We start from the raw sequence: 22,623 nt of genomic DNA on the forward strand, positions 1-22,623 counted from the left end.
AAATTATCCCCTCAAGGATTGAACTCACAACCCCGGGTTTAGCAGGCCAATGCTCAAACCACTGAGCTATCCCTCCCTCTGTTCTGTACCATCTCTGTTCTGAGTGTCAGAATGGAATAAATATGTTCTGTCTGTGCCATGGGCAGAAGGCTCATATCCCCTTTGGTCCAGGATAAATGGTTTGTCCAATGAGTCTGTTGGCATTTTTACTACCAACAGACTACCAGTGAAAGATCTGATGGTGACTTGAATTTCCTTTAGAGAAATATTCCTCATCCAAAGGCTAGAAAAACCAGTTTTACAAGATGCACAAGGAAAATGCACCTCAATTGCGGGTACTCCACCCAAATTTATTCATAATCATTTAACATAGATTTGTTTAAGGGAGGTGTTGTGAAACAGGGATAAGGGGAGGTTTTGGTTCTCTTTGGGATGCAGATGCTCAGTGTCCTTTTAAAATACATTTCTAAGGAGTCCTTCAGAGGCTGAACATTCAGATTTTCATCCAGAGCTTTTATACTTCAAATTGGGTCTGCACCAGATTGTAGCTGTCTGTGTAGTGTATGACTGTGGAGTCAGGGACATTACTCTATTAGTAAGTACTCTGTGTGTGTATGTTTGGGATGAGGTCTTATGAATAAGGCTAAGATTTTGTGATAGTTATTGTTAGTAAAAGTCACTGACAGGTCACAGGCAATAAACAAAAATTCATGGAAGCTCCATTGTTTCCCCTGCCACCTTGGTGGCTGGGAGCTATGGGATTTCCCCTCTGCCTGCGGCAGCTGGAAACTGCAGGGTGACGATATTGCCCAAAGAGGAAAATAGGAGAGCCCCAGCTGCTTGCCCGAGGTGTCCCCCTCCCCCCGCGTTAGGCTGTCACCGTCACTGGAACCCTGAGGAAGGCCCCCTCAGGAGTCTGTCACCTATTTCTGGAACCTCACGGGGGCCCCCTGTTGCTGCTGTCACCAGAACCCTGCCAGGGCCCCGCTGGCTGCCAGTTCTGGAGTCCCGCAGCCGCTGGAGGAGAAGCAGAGAATGTCACAGAGGTCTCTGGAAGTCACGGATTCTGTGACTTCCATGACCTCCATGACATAAACGTAGCCTTATTTATGAACTGGGATCATGTGTGCACTACATAGATGCTAAAAATACACCAACGACTTTGGTAAGAGTAGGGGTGGTCCTTGGACAAAATTGCCACTCCTAATCCCTTCCCAAGTGCTGTGCTGTTGGTTGCTAGCCTCCAGCCTACAGATGACTGCATTTTAGTGGTGGTGTATATAGTTTATGAAGTGATTTTCTCTGATGCCCTCAAGAAGTGAGTGAACAATAACAGTCAGCTTGAGCTAGATTGTGACTTGGACTAACTATATGCCCCTGCAGGGAACTATAACTTACTTGTATGGGCTTCCAAAATCCTGGAGCAGGTGGGGAGGGAAGGGTGAACTAGGCAGAGTAGGGACATGAACCTGCATCTCCTATGTTGTAGGCAAGCATCCTAATGACTAGGCTGTTGCGGATGGGGAGTGGGTGCTCCATTTGTCTTTGGTTTTGACCAGCAATTTCATCCTGGATCTGAGAAACCTTCCCTGACAAAAGCTCTGTTGAAACTGGCACATTACCATGGAAAGTTTAGGTTTAGACAAATTGGCATTTTCCGACTGAAAAACCATTTTGTTGAAAAATTCCTGAGTAGCTTTAGTTATTACACTTTGATGCATGGAGGACGTAGGGAAGCCATCGTCCCTCAGAGGGTGTCTCTCAGGTGTAGTGCTGGCAGGGACTATTCCTGGGCTGGATTATATTTAAATATATTAATTCCTTTGAACGGAACCAACAAGATCAGCAAATTCCTACTGTGAAGCTGTAGGTTCTTATTGCTGTAACCCTTTTCCTTCCTCACCCTGTCCCCTCCCTACTGTTTATCATCTCCACTGGTCATATCTTAACATAGATTGTAAGTTTCAGGGCAGGGACTTTATAGTTGTACTGTAAAGTGTCCAGTATGCTTTTCAGTGCTGTAAAATTAATTGGCCGTGTGTGCTGATATCCTTTGGGGATTACAGGTTCTGTATAACTGTACTGCATTGTTCGTTATTATTTGCTAGAAAGCTGTACTTGAGAGGATGAGGCCCCACTGATCTCAGTGTCCTCAGTAAGGTAAATCAAGGCAGCTGCAAAATCAATATTCCCATCTTCCATTAACTCAGTAGACTTGCCTTAATAGGCTGAGGAAAAGATGAAGAGATTGCTTAATTTTTGGAAATGATAGAGGGGTGGGGCTCTGAGTCAGTTAATAAAACACCTGCTTGTTCACTTCTGCCAGTGTAAAGACTGTACAGGAATCACTGCTGGCTGTGCGGGACATAGTACTCAAGTGCCCTCGTTATCAGCTGACTTGTATGCAACAGGGACCGTGATGGGATCAAATTCAAGTTCCAATCAGGTAAGGAAAACCCCACCAAAGCTCAACAAAATTGTTTGAGGTTCCAAATCAGATGTTTCACATGAGAAGAAGTGGCGAGAGTTCTGCTTGAACTGTGGGGAGGATCTGGGAAGAGCAAGTCTGCTGTTCCTCAGGTATCCTCAGTTGCAAGGGTTGTCCTCCTACTGCATGTTGTTGTAGTAACTAAACTGTATGCCTAACAACATTACTAAAACAAGTTTATGCAGAATAACCTGCTGTTCAGTGCAGTGGGGAACTATCATGGTCTCGGAGGGCTTATTGAGTATCTTTAAATTTGGTTTTAACGTGGGATTGTAAATATGAAATTATAATAAAAGCAGAAATGGAAGATTTTTTTAAAATGTAACCATTTCTGCTCTCGATTTTTCAGGGCCTAAGCAGCATCCCAGGACAAAAAATGAAAGAGGTGGGTACTAAACAGGTGGAATGTCACTAAATGCTGTCCAGTGCTGATTATAAGAAAATGTTAGGAACAAAATCTGTTTGAGATCCGGTTTGGGGCGGGAAGAGTAGTGACATATTTGCTAAGCACCATTCAATTTAACTTTAGGGGTGAAATATCTGTATGTATAACAGTTGGATCTAACCAGTCTAATCTATCTGTCTATGATATTTCTAATGTGTGCCTATCATTGTCATATTGCATCTAGGCACGAGTTCATCTATTCTGTGTTCATTTTAAAATGTCTTGCTCTCTCTGTGTTTTGATTTTGGTGCAGGAACATGCATGCTTTGTGTCTCCAACACTTCAGAGACAGGATTTGTTTAAGGGGAGCCTCTCATTTATTAATTTCAATTTATTTGACTTGCTTTTTGGAGTTGCAGTGCTATGGCATAGCACTTTAAGTGCACTACACAATACAACTTTTTAAAGCATACCCTACAAGGAACATGTCAGAAATGTGTTTATTGGTGTTAGGTGTACCTAACCTTTGTTCCCCCCCTTGGAGAATTTAGAGGCTAATGATAGGACAGGGAACGCTGAGAGAAAAAAATGCTTAAAATGAAAGAAGGCTCACAGAGGGATGGGGGCAGTGACGAGCTGCCACAATCTTAACAACCGGTTCCCTCACCATCCCATGAGGAGGTCATGGCCTGCCCCCCGGGACCCCTGCCCCATCCACCCCCCTCTCCTGTCTCCTGACTGCCCCTGGAACCGGGCAGGAGGGTCTCATGGGCCACTGTTGTGGGTGCCCGCCCTGGCCCACCCCTAAGAGCCAGAGGGACCTGCCGGGGGGTGAGGTGGGGAGTCCCGGCGGTGCTTACCTAGGGTGGCTCCTGGGAAGCATCTGGCAGGTCCCTCTGGCTCCTATGGGCGGGGTAGCATAGCTGGGGGGGCAGGGGGAGCAACTGCTCCCCCTCACTGATCACATCAAAAGTGGGGCCTTAGGTGCCGACCCCATGGGTGCTCCGGGGCTGGAGCACCCACGGGGAAAATTTAAAAAAAAAAAAAAAAAAGTAGCTCCATGCCCTGCCTCAGTTCACCTCAGCTCTGCCTCCGCCCCTGAACACGCCGCCCCGCTCTGCTTCTCCGCCCCCCCAGTTTCCTGCGAATCAGCTGTTTGTGCGGGAAGCCTGGGAGGGCAGAAAAGCAAACGGCGGCTTCATGCTCATGCACAGGGAGGTGGAGTTGAGCTGGGGTGGGGAGTGGTTTCCCTGCGCCCCTGGGTTACCCGCTGCAGCGCGGGTGGCCCTCCTTGCGCGCCCCACCCCCAGCAAACAGCTGATTCCCGGGAAGCCGGGGGGGGGGGAGGAGAAGCAGAGCAGGACGGAGTGTAACACACGGGTGGAGGCGGAGTGGAGGTGAGCTGGGGCTGGGAGCAGGGAGGGGAGCTGCCGGTGGGTGCTCTGCACCCACCAAATTTTCCCTGTGGGTGCTCCAGCCCCAGAGCACCCATGCCACTTTTGGCTGGTTGTTAAATTTAGAAGCCCTTTTAGAACCCACATTTTCTTTCCTGTGTTCCAAATAGCACCTCAGTTTTTTAAAATGGAAAGAATGGAAACAGGTTTACTGTTTGTTGTTTATATTTGATGTCTGTACTTTTGATGTTTTTTCCTCATTGTGAATAACAAAAATAGATCAGTCAGTTACTCTTTAGCTTCTAGTCAGTTTCCCTCTGATGCATTAGCCACATGCTATAACAATTGGGTTACAAACACTACAGAAAATATTTTTATTTAAAAAAAAATTTAAATTAATTACCATTGGTGGTTTTAAAAGAATCCTAGAAGAATTTCTATTGGTTTAAACTTTAGCAAAAGTTATTTTTCACAAAATCTAAACTTGGGGCTCAGTTTGACCTGACAGTTTACCATGAAATTGGGGTGGGAATTTGGAATTGGTGTCTGCCATAAGTGTTTAACTCTGCACATCCATTCATTTGGTAATAGAGAAAGGAGGAAGTTTTTTGGCTAACAGCATATATGTGGAAGAAAAGTCTCACAAATAAATGTTTCACTGGTCTTCTTGGAAAGAGGCTGGAGGACTGGAGTCAATGGGGTGAGGAGGATGGAGAAGTAGAGGAGATGACAGAAGGGCCAGCTTTTGGGCAGACGTGATCAGTGATGATGAGAAAGGGAGGAAGTGTGAGGAGGATGCTGGGCAGCTGGGAGAGAAGCATGTGTGGCAGCAAGGGGGAAAGTTTACAGTAAAGAATACGGTTGCCAAATAGGGTGGGATGGTGAAATTTGAAAACTGAATGGGAGAAGCAAAAGGCAAGACAAGGGAGGAGATCTGGGGTCAGAAGTCAGGAGATGAGTGAGAGAAGCATGGTAATGAAAAGAAATGAGAATGGGATCAGAAAGAGGTTAGCCAATTACTGAGGATGGTAAATGATCCAAAAGAGTGGGCAGGCAACATATCTATTAACAATGAGAAGACAATTAAAGAAATGAACAGACAAAAAGGCTTCCAAGTAGTTTCAGTGAGAGATTGGTGTACTGGAAACTATGCAGATGAGTAAAGTTGTGGCACAAGTTACAAGGAACTGAGGATATGATGGCAGTGATATTGTTGAGGGAATATGTGAGTGCATTCCTTCTGGATGCACTGCTTCTGGCAGCTGTGATAACTCTGTGGGGACTACGTGTTAGATGTCTTTAGAAGAAGAGTTTTGTTCCTTACTGCATGGAGTGGTCACTCCGGTCATCGGTGATGGCAGACTCAGTCTGGTCTTCTAGAGCCTGTTTCTGTGGGGTTGCAGTGTGAGAGTCCCTGGAGACTATTTATAGCTCACCTGAGTAAGTGGAGATTTGGTCCTTGTCTCATGGAGAAGTGACTCCCGTTGCTAGTGGCAACATCTGCAATCTGGAATCATTTTGTGCTTTACTTCTTGGGTTTGAAGTATATATACAAGAGTGCAGTGAGGATTTAAACTGCAGAGTTCTCTCAAAAGTGACTCAAATAAATTGGTTAGTCTCTAAGGTGCCACAAGTACTCCTTTTCTTTTTGCGAATACAGACTAACACGGCTGCTACTCTGAAACCTGTCTTTAAAAATGGTACAGTGGGGTTCCTTGTTTATTATCTATCAAGTGATCCCAACCAGGAGTGCTCAGTGTACAAGTAAAAAAACATATTTATTTTAACTACCAGCCTGGGCTCTCAGTGTCAAGCTGGGTTCCATGCACTTCATCACCTTATTAATGGATCTGTAGTCCAAATATTTCCTCTCATGACACCCCTACAATCCCATTGTCTTTAAATTATGACTTCTGTCTTCTAGGGACTTGCACAGGTATAACTGATTTGAACTTAGTATTAACGTTTCTGTTGATGATGCACAAGATGGACTAGGATCCAGCTCCTTTTCTCTCCGGTGTGCTGGCTGTTCAGGAATAAAAAGCAGTTCAAATCTTATTTTCGTCACTGAAGTTGGCAGATGTGACTGTGGATACACAAAATAGATCTGTTACATAAGAAGGTGCCATTTTTACACAGTTACCTTTTCAGAGAAGTGCCATGCTTTAAAACTTGATTGTGAGGGCAACCTGCAGTTTTGCTTAGTACAGATGATACTTAAATCAGATCAGGTGGCTGACATAAAACATATTTATTTGATGGAAAGTTGTTGGTTGTGACCCAAAATAACATGGCACTCATGCTGAAAGGCAAAATAATTAATAATTATCCAGCTACTTAAGGCACTGCACCCTGTCAAAAGAATGTGAAGCATGCAGATTAGCACTGTATTGTCACATAGTCATCTGAATCATGGCAATGACTAGGTCAGTTTCTCTTTGCATTTTGAACCCATCAGAGTGAGAAACTTGGAGCATGGGCCTATGCAGATCAGAGGTGAAGAAAAGTTTCACAAGAACTCTTGCAATCTGAAACCAGTGTAGTCTGCATAGCCTTACAAAAGACAGGTCCTGATACATCACTGTGTTACTCCAATTTCATACTGGTGTAACTCAATTGAATTTCTGTTTAATGCAGTAGCGAATCAAACCCCATTAGGGGACGCTCCGAGGGGAGAGAAATAAGTATGTTACAGCAGCAAATGGGGGGGCGGGGTGTGTGCTTTAAGTGCAGTTGAACTTACCTGACAGACAGACAGCTGAGCCTGCGGTCTGCACTTGAAGGGCTCCAGATTTCACAGAATCAACATTTTATGTATTTTACTCTTCTATTTTAATCATATTTTAAATAAGAAGCACACATCCTAGCACGCTCGCTCTCTCTCTCTCTCTCTCTCTCTCTCTCTCTTGTTTTTAAAAGATCTTGAAATATAGAAGAGAAGAATAATACTTTTCTGTCATAAGTATTGTGTTTGGCAGGCTATTTTACTTTGGTATTTACCCTTTTCTCTTGATATAGCAGAAATGTTTCCCACGTTTCATTTTATTTTTCACATAAGACACTCTCCATATTTTCATAAGTGGTGACTTATTGGGATCTGTGTATGGAATATCTGACAGTACCAAGCAGTCAGGGTATGTTGACTAAATGTCATTAGGATAAGGACAATCATAATGGTAGTTGTCAGTGTAGGATAATATCCCAGAATTTCTGGGTTCATGAGGGACTCCAAAATACATGGGCCTGAGCCTGGAGTCATCAGTTAACAAAACACTCCTAGGACCTACTTGTGCAACTCTTACATGAGCACTTATGCATGTGAGTAGTCCCATTGACTTTGGTGAAAATAAATGTGTAAGTAAGCATTGCACAATTAGGTTCATAGACATTAATGGGACTTTTGCGTGAGGTACAACTGCATGAAGTATGACTGTATGATCAGGCCCTGCGTTTGTAACCTCATTTTTTCGCAATTCTGGCAGTAGTAATTATCGTGATTACTCCATGCTTCCTGTTTATGAGATAGTAAGCCATGTCCAAAATAAATACAGAGACTGAAAGCTGACGTGTTTGTAACCAATGAACTCAGAGGCTTTTGGAGTCCAAATTTATTAGCCTATGATAGGGTTATTGTTGAGTTAACGGAAGACTGAAAAGTTGTTGGTTATTGATAAAGAGAAGAACGATTGTTTGTGGTTAGAGCATTAGTCTTGGACTTTAGAGACCTGCATTCAATAAACTGCTCCACCATAGACTTCCTATGTGTCCACGGGCAAGTCACTTAGCAACTCTATGCCTCAGTTCCCTATCTGTAAAAAGTACTAGTCAGTAAATACTTCCTGAGTAACTAGTACTTCCTTACCTCAAGTAATTTAGTTGAAAAATGTGGCAAAATTATTAACCCTGTACATTTTTTGCCCAATATTATTTGACCAGCTCACCTCAACTTTCTTATCCATCAACAAATCAGTGCCAATATTGAACAATGATGATGACAGAACACAGCCGTGCCAAACTCCTGTGGCGATAGAAAACCATGTCGTGTGTCTACCATTGACTCGAACGCAGCTTTCCATTCTATCTACCTTCCAGGGATGCTGAGTCACCTCATCAGATCCCATGAACTTGCATGATGCTCTGAATCAAAGGCCTGATGGAAATCTGAAAAGTGCTGCATGGGGTTTATTAAACTCATCCATCTTCTCAGAAGCTGTCTCAAGGTACAGATCTGGTTAACAGTGGAACAACCTGGTCTAAAGCCGCCCTGAGTATCCCAGCCTTTGCTACCATGTGCAATATTGGCATTGAATGGCTGATGGATAAGCTTGAGGAAGGAGCTAACAGTGGCATCATGGGCTGAATGTTGTTCTGCTTTGAGATCTCAAATATGCCAATGATGTTGTCTTGTAGGCTCAGTTTGGTGAATCGCTGCAGATGATGGCTGAATTAGTTAGGCAAAGAGCAGCGCGCATTGGTCTGGTTAATAAGCTGGATAAAAAGAAGTCACTGGTCATTACCATCAAGCAGCCTCCAGTTCTAGATTACAACCAGTTCAGTATTAACTTGTCCAGGCATGACACTGCACAGGTGGCAATTGTCAAATATTTAAGCAATGTCACAATCAGTGCTTGGAGGATGCTCGAAAATGTGGCTACTTGAATAGCAGAAGCTGCTGCCATCTTTCAGCCCCTTTAGAGGTCTCTGTGGGGATGCCATGTCATTAAACTTGCCAGCGAGCTGTGGATTTATAGAACCACAGTTATACTAACTGCAGTGTATGGCAGTGAAACATGGGCACTGAAGAAGGCTGGAGAACAATGGATTCATGTTTTTGATTCTTGTTATCTTCATCAACTGCTCCATATCAAGTGGAAGGACAAGACTGGAAATGAGGATATTTGAAGCCTAACCCAGCAATTGCCTCCAACAGCAATGAATCAGTTTTGTTGGCTTTCTTGGTATAGAAATATTATTTGAATGGAAGACCAAAAAATACAGAAGCATATGTACCAAGGAATGCTGCTACATGGCAAATGATCACATAGATGTCAAAACTTCCATGGCACCACAAGATCGCCAGTGAAGGACATAAATAGAATATACAGCCAGACACCACCTACAGCACTTTGCCAGAGATGGATCTGGGAGGTGCTCAGTTTGCACAGAGGCCATTTGATCTTTGTTGAGCTCTGCAAGCAGAAAGTGATCTTGCCTTACCCCTTTTCATTTGCAGTTGTGAAAAAGGTGGTGTTTTGTCAAACAAGTCTGACTTTTTAAATTGTTTTCTGGCTCCAGTTATCCCTAACTATGAGTAGCTCGTTTCCCTTTACTATCTCACAGATGTATATGCTTATGTGAGTATTTCCTTGTATGCCTTTTTTTCAGAGTATTTTCCTCCATGTTTTCCACGTATGCATTAGAATAAGTATCATGTAAATCATAACATGAGTAAATAAATAGTGTCCTGAATGTTTGGTATTAGTAATACATTGTTCAGTGTTTCCCTAAGGCATTCATGTTTGTTGATGCACTAAATACTTTAATTTTTGGGATATACGATAAGCTATATGGTGTACTTTTAAATTTGGCAGTTTGAACCCTGCATTGCATAGACCACTATGTCATTTGAATAATTTTAATTTGAGTTTGTAATTTTGCTACAAAAAGACTGAAAGTGTTCTTTCTGTGGCCATGAAGGACCTTGGATATATATATATTTTTTCAGTTCAATTTTGCTGCACTGGAGTATGGATGGTAGGGTTTCTGGACCCCATGAAGGGTGTCTGTCTCCAGGCTGCCACAGAATCTTGCTCTCTATGGATAAATGTGCAGTGGAGTGGAGTTTGGGCACGCTGAGGAAATGTAGAGCTGATTCACCTGCTGGGGCAAAGGGATTGCTCTAAATTATGCATGTTTCCTAGCAACTGCTCTGCTGCCAGAGAATTGCTAGGGTGCATTGTGCTTCAACTCCGCCTCTTCATGCCTTCTTCCACATTCTGTGCGCAGGAGAGGGGTGGGTGGACTATGCTGCCTTTACATACCTATGCTATGGGTAGTCCAAGCTGTGTTCATATGACAACTGTCCTTCTTTGAAACGTCAGAGCGGCTCAAAGAGGAGAAACTGAGGCTAGGGTCTGTTTCATTACTTATATTGTGTTGATGTCCAAAGCTTATGAGGTTGGATCCCCATTGTGCTAGGCCCTGTACAAACAGGTAAGATTTGTTTCACAGATGTAGAGAGGGTATACAATTTAACATTTTTAGCTCGAGTAGATTTAAAAAAAAAATCTGTTAAATATACTGAGAAAATGATGGTAAAATACACAGGTTTTATTAGCACTTATTTTGGATGACCTAAGTATCAATAACTCACTTATGCCTTTTCTGCTCCTGAGTAATGTGGTTATTGAAAACTTAGGCCAATAAAGCCTTTGTACCATGCCATACCATCATGTGTCTCATTTCTCTATATTAGATGCGTGTCTATTGATGAATACACATCTTAATATATGTTTGTCTTGTTAATCATTCTTGTGCAGAGAGAAGTAACTTCTATCAACTTTCTCCATGTAAAAATAATAAGAATGAGAAATCTCCGGAAGGCTGACTTGTGTGAGTATTTCTACTGTTCCTAGCTGTTTTTCATAGCTCTTGAAAGCAACGAGAGTATATAATAAAAGTATAATTGTCATTGGGATGTACTCAGGCAACAAGAGCTCCCATAGCACACTGTTTACTGTCAGAGTACAAGTACCCATAAGGGTGTCCAAGTATAACTAGGATTTTAAAAAGCATAAGGTACCTGACACACTACAGTCTACATGGACTACCATACTTATAAACTGTAATGTCAGATTTCAATCCTAGATCCAGTTACCATCGTCCGTATTTATTTTATGTGCTAGAAAACAGTACCTTGTGCTACAGGATACCCACAGAAACATCAGACTCCAGCATCTGAGAGCTAACTGGAGTCAAAAAGAGACAATCTTAGGGTAAATAATTCTAACATACAATAATTTTTCTAGGGTGAAAGGAAAAGGAATAATGTTTATTTTATGTCTGTGCTAGCGTATTTTGTTGCTGCAAACTTGCAAGAATTATTTTTTTGTGATGTTAAAATATATTTTATTCTTGTTAGTCTTATGGATTTATATTTGCAACAAGGAGGACAATAGATTACCCAAAACGGGTTAAAAGGGTGAAATGATTCAGTGGTTTTTAGGATTAAAAAAATCTCACTATGCCAGATTTTCTTTCAAAAAATATCAGGCCTCAATCCCAATCAGAAAGATGTGTATGAAAGAGTAAAGAACTGATTGACATACTTTTCATTTAGAAACCTGAGTAAACTCTAAACAATCTCAAAGGGGGGAACCAGATAATACAAATTTTAATGCAATTTCCTTTAACATCAAAGCTCAAAAATAAACGCAAAGAAAAACACACCCGAGTTCTTCATATAGAACATTTTCGAGACCAGTAACAAAAAAGAGAAAGCTACGTGCAGAAGATGTGGTAAAATGCAACATGCATGGAAAAGGTTCACCACCCACAAAGCTGAATAATATAAGAGTCAGGAAAAAGAACACTATATGCCACTGTGTGGACCTTAAAAATAGGTGGAAGTGATGCACAGTGAAGAAGAATCAGAGAAAGGAAGATGTCCACAGCAGAGGTAATTAAAGAACAGTGACTATTTGATCACAGCACTAGAGATAATAGCATAGAGGAAACCTTCACAATAGAAGTGAAAAGAAAAGGAGTACTTGTGGCACCTTAAAGACTAACCAATTTATTTGAGCATGAGCTTTCGTGAGCTACAGCTCACTTCATCGGATGCATACCGTGGAAACTGCAGTAGACATTATATACACACAGAGACCATGAAACAATACCTCCTCCCACCCCACTGTCCTGCTGGTAATAGCTTATCTAAAGTGATCATCAAGTTGGGCCATTTCCAGCACGCAAAGTGGTGGGATTAACCTGAAATCAATTTGAGATCGAGTTGAGATTTTTTGAACTAGAAATACAGATTTTAAAAAGGAAATTTTTTTTCCTTTGGAGCTGCTGGAAAAGCAGCTTGTTTTCTCTCTGCTTTGGAGCCAGAGCTGAGACAAAAGGGGAGTATCTTTGTGAATTGCAGGTTTTCTTTGCCTGGAGGCAGGGTACTTAACTCCTGCAGGGAAATTCACAGTCTTCCAACCCAGAGGTTTTTTTTTTTTTCCCCTAAAAGTAAATAGGGAGGGGGTGTTCTACCCATTTGCCTCGAGACAAAAGTGGCAGGGGGTTTTTTTTTAGGATTTTGATTTTTTTGTTTTACAAGGAGCACAGGTTTGAAAAGGAATTTTTTTTTCCCGTTGGGCTGCTGGTAAGCAGGTTTCCAAGTAGTTGGAGGTTTTTTGCTTTGATTTGGGCCCAGAGCAGAGACAAGGGAATTGTCTTTTTCTGTAGGCTGACAATCACTATCAGAGAATAGGTATTCTATTCCAGCACAGCAAAATTTTACAGCCAAGTTTTGTTTATTTCTAAACCTTGGGTGTAAAGTTAGTTAAAACAGAGAGGTTAGAATGACAAAATCCACGGCTCGACACAAGCTCTGGAAATGGCCCAACTTGATGATCACTTTAGATAAGCTATTACCAGCAGGACAGTGGGGTGGGAGGGGGTATTGTTTCATGGTCTCTGTGTGTATATAATGTCTACTGCAGTTTCCATGGTATGCATCCAATGAAGTGAGCTGTAGCTCATGAAAGCTCATGCTCAAATAAATTGGTTAGTCTCTAAGGTGCCACAAGTACTCCTTTTCTTTTTGCAAAGACAGACTAACATGGCTGTTACTCTGAAACCTGTCACAATAGAAGTGGTAACGGAGTTCTACCTTTGTCTGATCATGGCAGTCCTGGGATTGGGAATGCAGATCCATCTTCTCCTCTAATACATCTTAGTGAGAAGTAGCTTTCTGAAGATTGTGATAATAGATCAGTGATGGATTTAGATGCAAATTAAAGACTGATAGCCTTAGAAAGCAGGGAACTTGTAGTAAGTGGAAAATAAAGTTAGCTCACTGTGTGGATACTAATTTGACTCTCCCAGCAAAGAATTTGGTCCCCCTCTGGGTTTAAAAATATCCTGCTAATGGGAGAGCTTGCAGATGGCTGATGCTCAAGTCAGGAGGTGTGAGCTGCTTTTCCTCAGAGCAGGTTTTGTATGGCCCAAGTCCCAGGCTGCAATGAAACCTATTGAAATGCCATTGGTAAATGTGACAATGCAAAAGATAATGATCTGTGTGGTCACTTTGTTCCTGAATTTCTGAGTAGTGCATCAGGTTCTTCAGAGAATCCTGAGCTACAGAATGTGGAAAGGTAGAGAAAGAAAGAAGTAAAATAAAGAAAAGAAGAAAAAGGAAAATGCCAGATATAAAAACAAAGGGAAGAAAAAGGGAGAGCCCAAAATCAAAGAGAGAGAAAGCGAGAAAAAAAAACATTGTTAGAGAGCCTGCTGAATATGACTCAGAATAATCTTGTTGGTAGACTGGGAGGTTCAGGTCGTTTACCATGTTCTCCTGTTAAAATTTATATTCAGCCTTATTGATATTAATATGTGTTATAAATTAAGATTATAAACAAGTCTAAATAATCCTGGTTTGGGAAGAATGTTTTTGGATCTGGCATGTGCTAGAAGGCACTCAGTTAATTCGAGCGTAATTAATACACCCAGAAGTAGGGCTGACTAGCTTGGTCACTTCCTGATTATTGCTAACCTTTGCTGCAATCACATGTGACTGTGCTTTCTGCTCCTACCTGACCCACAGTATGACACTGGTAAAGTAGTATGCAGGGTGTTGTAGCTGTGTGGGGCCCAGCATGTTACAGAGACAAGGTTGGTGAGGTCATATCTTTTATTGCAGGGGTTCTGAACCTTTTTCTTTCTGAGGCCCGCCCAACATGCTATAAAAACTCCACCGCCCAGCTGTGCCACAACAATTGATTTTCTGCATATAAAACCCAGGGCTGGCATTAGTGGGCAGCAAGCAGGGCAATTGCCCAGGGGCCCCCGTGAAGCTAAGATCCAAAGGATCCTGACGCAGGGAAGAAAGGTAAGCAGCAGGATACGGACCCTGGACTTCAGGAAAGCAGACTTCGACTCCCTCAGGGAACGGATGGCCAGGATCCTCTGGGGGACTAACTTGAAGGGGAAAGGAGTCCAGGAGAGCTGGCTGTATTTCAAGGAATCCCTGTTGAGGTTACAGGGACAAACCATCCCGATGAGTCGAAAGAATAGTAAATATGGCAGGCGACCAGCTTGGCTTAATGGTGAAATCCTAGCGGATCTTAAACATAAAAAAGAAGCTTACAAGAAGTGGAAGGTTGGACATATGACCAGGGAAGAGTATAAAAATATTGCTCGGGCATGTAGGAATGATATCAGGAGGGCCAAATCGCACCTGGAGCTGCAGCTAGCCAGAGATGTCAAGAGTAACAAGAAGGGTTTCTTCAGGTATGTTGGCAACAAGAAGAAAGCCAAGGAATGTGTGGGCCCCTTACTGAATGAGGGAGGCAACCTAGTGACAGAGGATGTGGAAAAAGCTAATGTACTCAATGCTTTTCTTGCCTCTGTTTTCACTAACAAGGTCAGCTCCCAGACTGCTGCGCTGGGCATCACAAAATGGGGAAGAGATGGCCAGCCGTCTGTGGAGATAGAGGTGGTTAGGGACTATTTAGAAAAGCTGGACGTGCACAAGTCCATGGGGCTGGACGAGTTGCATCCGAGAGTGCTGAAGGAATTGGTGACTGTGATTGCAGAGCCATTGGCCATTATCTTTGAAAACTCGTGGCGAACCGGGGAAGTCCCGGATGACTGGAAAAAGGCTAATGTAGTGCCAATCTTTAAAAAAGGGAAGGAGGAGGATCCTGGGAACTACAGGCCAGTCAGCCTCACCTCAGTCCCTGGAAAAATCATGGAGCAGGTCCTCAAAGAATCAATCCTGAAGCACTTGCATGAGAGGAAAGTGATCAGGAACAGCCAGCATGGATTCACCAAGGGAAGGTCATGCCTGACTAATCTAATCGCCTTTTATGATGAGATTACTGGTTCTGTGGATGAAGGGAAAGCAGTGGATGTATTGTTTCTTGACTTTAGCAAAGCTTTTGACACGGTCTCCCACAGTATTCTTGTCAGCAAGTTAAGGAAGTATGGGCTGGATGAATGCACTATAAGGTGGGTAGAAAGCTGGCTAGATTGTCGGGCTCAACGGGTAGTGATCAATGGCTCCATGTCTAGTTGGCAGCCGGTATCAAGTGGAGTGCCCCAAGGGTCGGTCCTGGGGCCGGTTTTGTTCAATATCTTCATAAATGATCTGGAGGATGGTGTGGATTGCACTCTCAGCAAATTTGCAGATGATACTAAACTGGGAGGAGTGGTAGATACGCTGGAGGGGAGGGATAGGATACAGAAGGACCTAGACAAATTGGAGGATTGGGCCAAAAGAAATCTGATGAGGTTCAATAAGGATAAGTGCAGCGTCCTGCACTTAGGACGGAAGAACCCAATGCACAGCTACAGACTAGGGACTGAATGGCTAGGCAGCAGTTCTGCGGAAAAGGACCTAGGGGTGACAGTGGACGAGAAGCTGGATATGAGTCAGCAGTGTGCCCTTGTTGCCAAGAAGGCCAATGGCATTTTGGGATGTATAAGTAGGGGCATAGCGAGCAGATCGAGGGACGTGATCGTTCCCCTCTATTCGACATTGGTGAGGCCTCATCTGGAGTACTGTGTCCAGTTTTGGGCCCCACACTTCAAGAAGGATGTGGATAAATTGGAGAGAGTCCAGCGAAGGGCAACAAAAATGATTAGGGGTCTGGAACACATGAGTTATGAGGAGAGGCTGAGGGAGCTGGGATTGTTTAGCCTGCAGAAGAGAAGAATGAGGGGGGATTTGATAGCTGCTTTCAACTACCTGAAAGGGGGTTCCAAAGAGGATGGCTCTAGACTGTTCTCAATGGTAGCAGATGACAGAACGAGGAGTAATGGTCTCAAGTTGCAGTGGGGGAGGTTTAGATGGGATATTAGGAAAAACTTTTTCACTAAGAGGGTGGTGAAACACTGGAATGCGTTACCTAGGGAGGTGGTAGAATCTCCTTCCTTAGAGGTTTTTAAGGTCAGGCTTGACAAAGCCCTGGCTGGGATGATTTAACTGGGAATTGGTCCTGCTTCGAGCAGGGGGTTGGACTAGATGACCTTCTGGGGTCCCTTCCAACCCTGATATTCTATGATTCTATGATTCATCCCTGAGTGGCAGGGCTCAGGGACCTGGGCTTCAGCCCCATGTGGCAAGGCTTCAGATTTCTGCCCTGGTCCCCAGCGAGTCTAACGCTGGCCCTATTTGGCAGCCCCCCTGAAACCTGCTCGTGGCCCCCAGGTTGAGAACCACTGTTTCACTGGACCAATTTTTGTTGGTAAAAGACAAGTTTTCAAAATTACACAGAGCTCTTTTTCAGGTCTGGAAAATATACTGAGAATGTTGCAGCTAAATACAAGGTGGAACAGATTGTTTAGCAAGAGTAGTTAAAACAACCACTCGACACTAAAAAGTCATGGACTTAAGCCATAAATCCAGTGTCTCTGTTGTAATGATCTACAAAACCACTATGACTGCAGAGGTGTTAATTAGCCACTTCACATTGAATGGTCCCTTGAAATATGTGTTAACTACTTATGCTAAACAATCTGTTTCATCTTTTATTTAGCTGTGTACATTTCTCAGACCTGAAGAAGAGCTCAGTGTAATCTCAAAAGCTTGTCTCTTTCACTCACAGTTGGTCCAATAAAAGATATCACCTTATCCACCTTGCCTCATTTAGGGTGACCAGATGTCCCGATTTTATAGGGACAGTCCCAATTTTGGGGGCTTTTTCTTGTATAGCAGGGGTGGGCAAACTTTTTGACCTGAGGGCCATATCTGGGTGGGGAAGTTGTATGCAGGGCCATGAATGTAGGGCTGGGGCAGGGGTGTGGGAGGGAGTGCGGCATGTGATGTGCAGGAAGGGGCTCAGGTCAAGGAGTTGGGGCAGAGGAGGGATGTGGGGTGTACAAGGGGGCTCAGGGAAGGGGGTTGGGGTGCAGGAGGGGGTGCAGAGTGTGGGAGGGGGCTCAGGGCAGTGGTGCAGGGAGGGGTGCAGAGTGTGGGGGGGGCTCAGGGCAGGGGGTTGGGGTGCAGCAGAGGACTCAAGGCAGAGGGTTGGGGTGCAGGAGCGAGTGGGGGGTGTGGCGGGGGTTGGGGTGCAGGCAGGGGGCTCGGCAGGGAGTTGGGGAGCGGGGTGCAGGAGGTGTTTGGGTTCTGGCCCGGCGCCACTTACCTGGAGCATCTCTGGGGTGGCAGCAGCGCACGCTAGGGTCAGGGCAGGCTCCCTGCCTGCCGGCACCGCTCTGGGAAGCGGCCGGCACCACATCCCTGCAGCCCCTAGGGGTGGGGGCAGAGGGCTCCGCGCTCTGCACTTGCCTGTGGGTACCTCCCCCAAAGCTCCCCCTGTCCGCGGATCCCCATTCCTGGGGAATGGGAGCTTTGGGGGAGGTACTCACAGGCAAGAGCAGCGCGGAGCACTCTGCCCCCCCTTCCCAGGGGCCTCAGGGACGTGGTACTGGCCGCTTCCTGGAGCGGGGCCCACTGCGCCATGGGGGTGGCAATCCTGTGGCCAGTTCCAAAGCCCTGAGGGGCCGGGGCCGGATCCCTGTTTCTAGGTAGCTATTACCCCCCCACCCCTGTCCTGATTTTTCACACTTGCCCTCTGGTCACCCTAGCCTCATTGGTAATGTAACTGTCAAACCACTGTCAGGCACGTCTTATTCTCAGGTTTTAAAGGTGGAATAATCTAAAGTTTTAGCATCTTGTAAAGGACAAAGAAGGGAAATACCCTGAGCTTGGGCACAAAAAGAATTATATGTAATACCAGCAACAAAGTGTTACAAGATGAGAGCATGATGCAGGGGTTAACCCTGTGTTCACTAGCTTGGCCTCTTCTGACTTGTGTGGTCTTGTGCGGAGATCAAGATGAGTGATTATTAAGTGTTGTTAAGGTGAGAGAGTGATAACAGTGGTGCTGGAACACTTTTAATAGTGGGGGGTGAGCCCCCTTGCCCCTGTCTGCCTCCCCCCTGACCCCGAGCTGGGGCCAGGAGCAGGCCGTGTCTCCCAGAGGGGGCGACTCAGACAGGTGTAAGGGGGCTGAGGCGGGGCCAAGAGCAGAGTTCCAGGTGCAGGACTGGCAGCTGGGACCCCGTGTGTGTGTGTATACATGGCAGCGGGGACCCTGCATAAAATCTGGGGGTGCTGCAGTACTCCCTGCACCCTTAGTTCCCACACCTGAGTGATAATTACGTTATATGTTACTCTAGAGGATTCATAGATTATAAGGCCAAAAGGGACCACTGTGATGGTATCTTTACAGATTGGTTAATTATTGACCTTTAGTTTCTATTCGCTGAAGATACCTTGCAGGATTCTCCCACACCCCTCCTAGAGTTTAAACGAGTTTTCATTGCAGGTGATTCTGTTCAGATCTGTGCAGAAGTGATGGTAGGAGGGAAGTGTGGTTTGCATATAGTGGTTTTGGTGGTGAGTACAGCTGGTCAGGAAATGCATTTTATTTCCCACAAAACTTTTTGAAAAATAGTTCCATTTTTGTCAAAATTTATCACTCAATTTTGTTTTTGCTGCAAAATTGACAATTTTCTTGTTTTTTAACAAATGAAAACCAAGCATTTTTGGTTTTAGTTTGTTGAAAATTTCCATTTTTTATCTAAAACAATTTTTGGTGAAAAATTTTCAGTCAGGTCTGGTGCTGAGTTTGGGGAAGGGAGTGCGGGAAGGCTCGCATCCCCACTAGTGCAGAGTTAGCCATGTGATATGTGTTGTCAGTGGTATATGATGGTTGTTCCAGTGGTGGAGTCTGTCTGTCTGTCTCTCTCTCTGGGAGGAGGAGGAGTAGAAAATATATACTGTTAGATCCCTTCACTTTTCATTCCCTTGCTTTTATAGTTTTGTGTAAGGTATGTTATGTGCAAAGCAACTTTAACACACACACAGTTTAGTGGTTTGCGTAAATATGAATGTATGTGTATGTGGAGGTGTTTGCACATAATTATTTTTCTGATTAAAAATGTTTTAAAAAAAAAGCTAGTTAGATATATAGAAGCAGGAAAAGGGCCTAGAGGTGTGTTTAGTGGATTGTAAAACGGTTGGGGGACCTATCTTATAGCACCTGCCTCTTACCAGACCAGACTTTGCTCTTGTTGAGTCAGCTCACTCCCTGGGTTAACTCTGTCTGAGCTCTCTGAAGGAATCTAGGGAAGCAGTTTCCAGCAGGGTTAGCTATTTTATTTAAGCCTACTTAACAAAGAAATCAAAACCTTGCAGACTCTTCCCTCAAAATTCTGTGCAGGCCGAGTAGTCCCTCCCTCAATTCTCCCTCTCATGCCAGCAACTTCAGTAACCAATATTTCCTGGCTCTTACCTCAGAGCCTCAGCAATGAAGGCCACACACTCCCTTCTGTCCATTTGATTTCTGGAGCAATACCTCTCTGTAGTGCATATCTCGAGTAGCAGTCCATTGGGAGATGGCTCCTGGTCTCTCAGCTTTCTGGAAGGTGTTGCAGTCCACCCTCTATTTCTTGCTGTCCTCTTTTATAAGGGTCAGCTAATTAAGTTCCAGATCTTTTTCAGGTGCAGTAGGTGGGCCTAATCAGCCAGCCAGCTGCAGGCCGCTGACCCCAGAGGAATGGTATCCCTTATGCCTTCACAAGGATGTTTCTCTTTTTTGGGGATATACTGCTTTATTGTGCTATCTGTTCCTCTTTCTGGGCTGCATGTCTCAGAAAGACTTGGGAAGAAATCAACTACTATACTCTCTCTCTTTACACGTCAACAAAGTTTTAAATGAGTCTGATGCACTAATTCCTTCAGTGATACTGCACATGGGGTAGACTCTTCACTTATAATTTACCTCCTTTTATACAGTAAGCCAGTCTGATTGCTATGTGGAACTGTGGCTGCCGACTGCCTCAACTCAAAGGGTCCGGACCAAAACAATCAAAAACTGTAAAAATCCAATCTGGAATGAAACCTTCTCCTACAGGATTGACAGTCGTGTTAAGGTATGATCCACGAGAGTTCCCCATTCCTGTCAGGGATCTGAACCTCTCCAAATAGGTCCTGCAGATCTAAACTGAGCCAGAATTTCTTTAGACTTCACCCTACAATTAATACCCACTCATTTACTAGAACTCTTTGAAGGACCCTTAACGGGATGTGTGCATATCTCACCTGTCCTGTGCCCATTAATTCATCTCCCCAAGGACATATTCTAACATTCCCAACTCCTGGACAGTTTCAAGGTGCAGCCATTTTATTTTCCAGTCAACCTATCTGAAAAATGCTTCCTCCTCCTTCCCCCAGAAAACTACCTGCATCTGAGGTCTAGGACAGGCAAAATTCAATCCTGGGCCAGTGACTGCTTTCCTAGCCATAACATTGTTATGAATATGTAAAGTCCTATATCTTTGAATTCTGCAGGATTAAATGTGAACATCCTACACCATTGGAAGGGAAAGTTTCTAAGTCTCCTACTGGGGCCCATAACTAACTTCTAGTCCTACAAGGTACCAAGATAATAGACTTAAAAACAGAGACATTTTAAAGCATGGAAATACTATTTTAGGTCATTTTTCAATGTTTTATTCTCACTCAGAACCCTATAGTTACATAGGCCCAGAATCAGACTCTAGAGAAATATACATATGGCCTGAGGGTACAATCCCTCCCCCCTTATTACTCAGTTTATTTCTTTAAAGCAGAATAAGCGTAACATGTCATCACCCATTCTGTCTTACTCTCTCATTTCTCCCAGTCCTTCTTTTACTACTTGCGCTATCTGCACAGCCTAAACATGCATAGCCTCAAGGATTTCCTACTAACAGGGTTCTTTGAAATTATATAATTTATAAAATCCTTTACTTCTGTTCCCAGAACATTCTGGAGCTGAAAGTCTGTGATGAAGACAGATTCAGCAAAGATGATGAACTCTGCACAGTTCTTTTTGACATAGCTAAACTTCAAGTTGGCTATAAAGTTCGTGTGAAGTTTGTGTTGAATCCCCAGGTGAGCAATGAAATCATAGAGAGAACTGAAGGAAGAGACACTTGTGTGGTTTTCCTTCTAAATATCTTCTTGTACTGTGTTTTATTGGTCCTTCCTGTGGATTGGATTGCCCCCCTCCATCTATCAATCTTTCTTAGATTGTTACAGGAAAAATCTGCTTGAAAATTTATTCCGCCATGATTATAATGAAGAGTTTGGACAGAATTTCAACATTCTTGACCAGTGGAAGTTGAGGGTGGTTTGATACAGTTGGTCAGGTTTGTTTTTTTCTAGGAAAAAATCTCTCCACTGACTTGCAAAGGTTGAACTTTGCAGAGATTATGAGCACCTGAAAGCACTATTCAGAATTACTCTGTTGTAACTTGTTTGCCATGAATTAGTTTGCTCAGACTTTCCAGACAATTTGGATTAAACTGGTATAAAAAACAGCTGATCATTTTTACGTGGGTAGTTCAGTGTTTAAACATGAGCAGCCTAAGTAGAATAGCCAAATACCACCTCTGGATGTTCACATTGGCACCAAGGCACCTACATGTTGATTCAAGCAATCCAGGGCATGATTTCAGCATACAGATTAGGTGCTTTGTTTTGGAAATTGGGCCCAGTATTTCAAAGAATTTTCCTATCTGATAATTTACAAAGTATATATAGCTGGGGAAAGACTATTCTGAAGAGCTGTACAACGTACTGAACACAGGTGATGAAATAGTGCTGGGGAAGCTTCCCGGCACTAATGAGGGAGAGCAGATGCCAGAATTCTTAGAAGAAGAAAAAAAGATTTTGATAGAAAGCTGAAAACAAAAAGGTGCCAGGGAGTGACAATATAATTGTAGAGCTGCTGCAAGTAGGTGAGGAACACATAGTAAAGATGATGCACCAACTATTCAACAAGATTCACAGACAAGACTGTGCTGGGAAAAGCATTCACCAAGATTTGCAGAAGAGAATGAAGAGCTATGTGGAATTGATGCTTGCAGGTGAACAGGTTGTGGATTTAGACTGGGACAGAGTACAATAAATCATCTCTTTGTAATAAGACAGGTATTGAAGAAATAGAATATTCTATGGGAACCAAACCTGTTACAACAACTTTATAAACTTCAAACTTGCATTTGCCAGAAAGGGTTATGGCAAGTCTTGGGAATGTCTGGCATCTCTGAAAAGTTGATCAAGGTGATAGAAAATGTCTGCAGCAGGG

At 43.7% G+C, this 22,623-nt stretch overlaps 1 protein-coding gene across 1 annotated transcript in view; it reads left to right on the plus strand.

Annotated features, from left to right (window-relative positions):
- Positions 1-22,623, plus strand: part of LOC140913609 (cytosolic phospholipase A2 epsilon) — an 88,121-nt gene that overhangs the window by 37,271 nt on the left and 28,227 nt on the right. The window contains exons 6-10 of the mRNA XM_073350336.2: positions 2,327-2,446; positions 8,678-8,854; positions 10,807-10,879; positions 20,286-20,422; positions 21,294-21,425. Of these exons, the coding sequence (XP_073206437.2) occupies positions 2,327-2,446; positions 8,678-8,854; positions 10,807-10,879; positions 20,286-20,422; positions 21,294-21,425 (639 nt within the window). The remainder of the gene's footprint in view (positions 1-2,326; positions 2,447-8,677; positions 8,855-10,806; positions 10,880-20,285; positions 20,423-21,293; positions 21,426-22,623) is intronic.

This window comes from Lepidochelys kempii, chromosome 6 (assembly GCF_965140285.1).
Source record: "Lepidochelys kempii isolate rLepKem1 chromosome 6, rLepKem1.hap1, whole genome shotgun sequence".
NCBI lineage: Eukaryota > Metazoa > Chordata > Testudines > Cheloniidae > Lepidochelys > Lepidochelys kempii.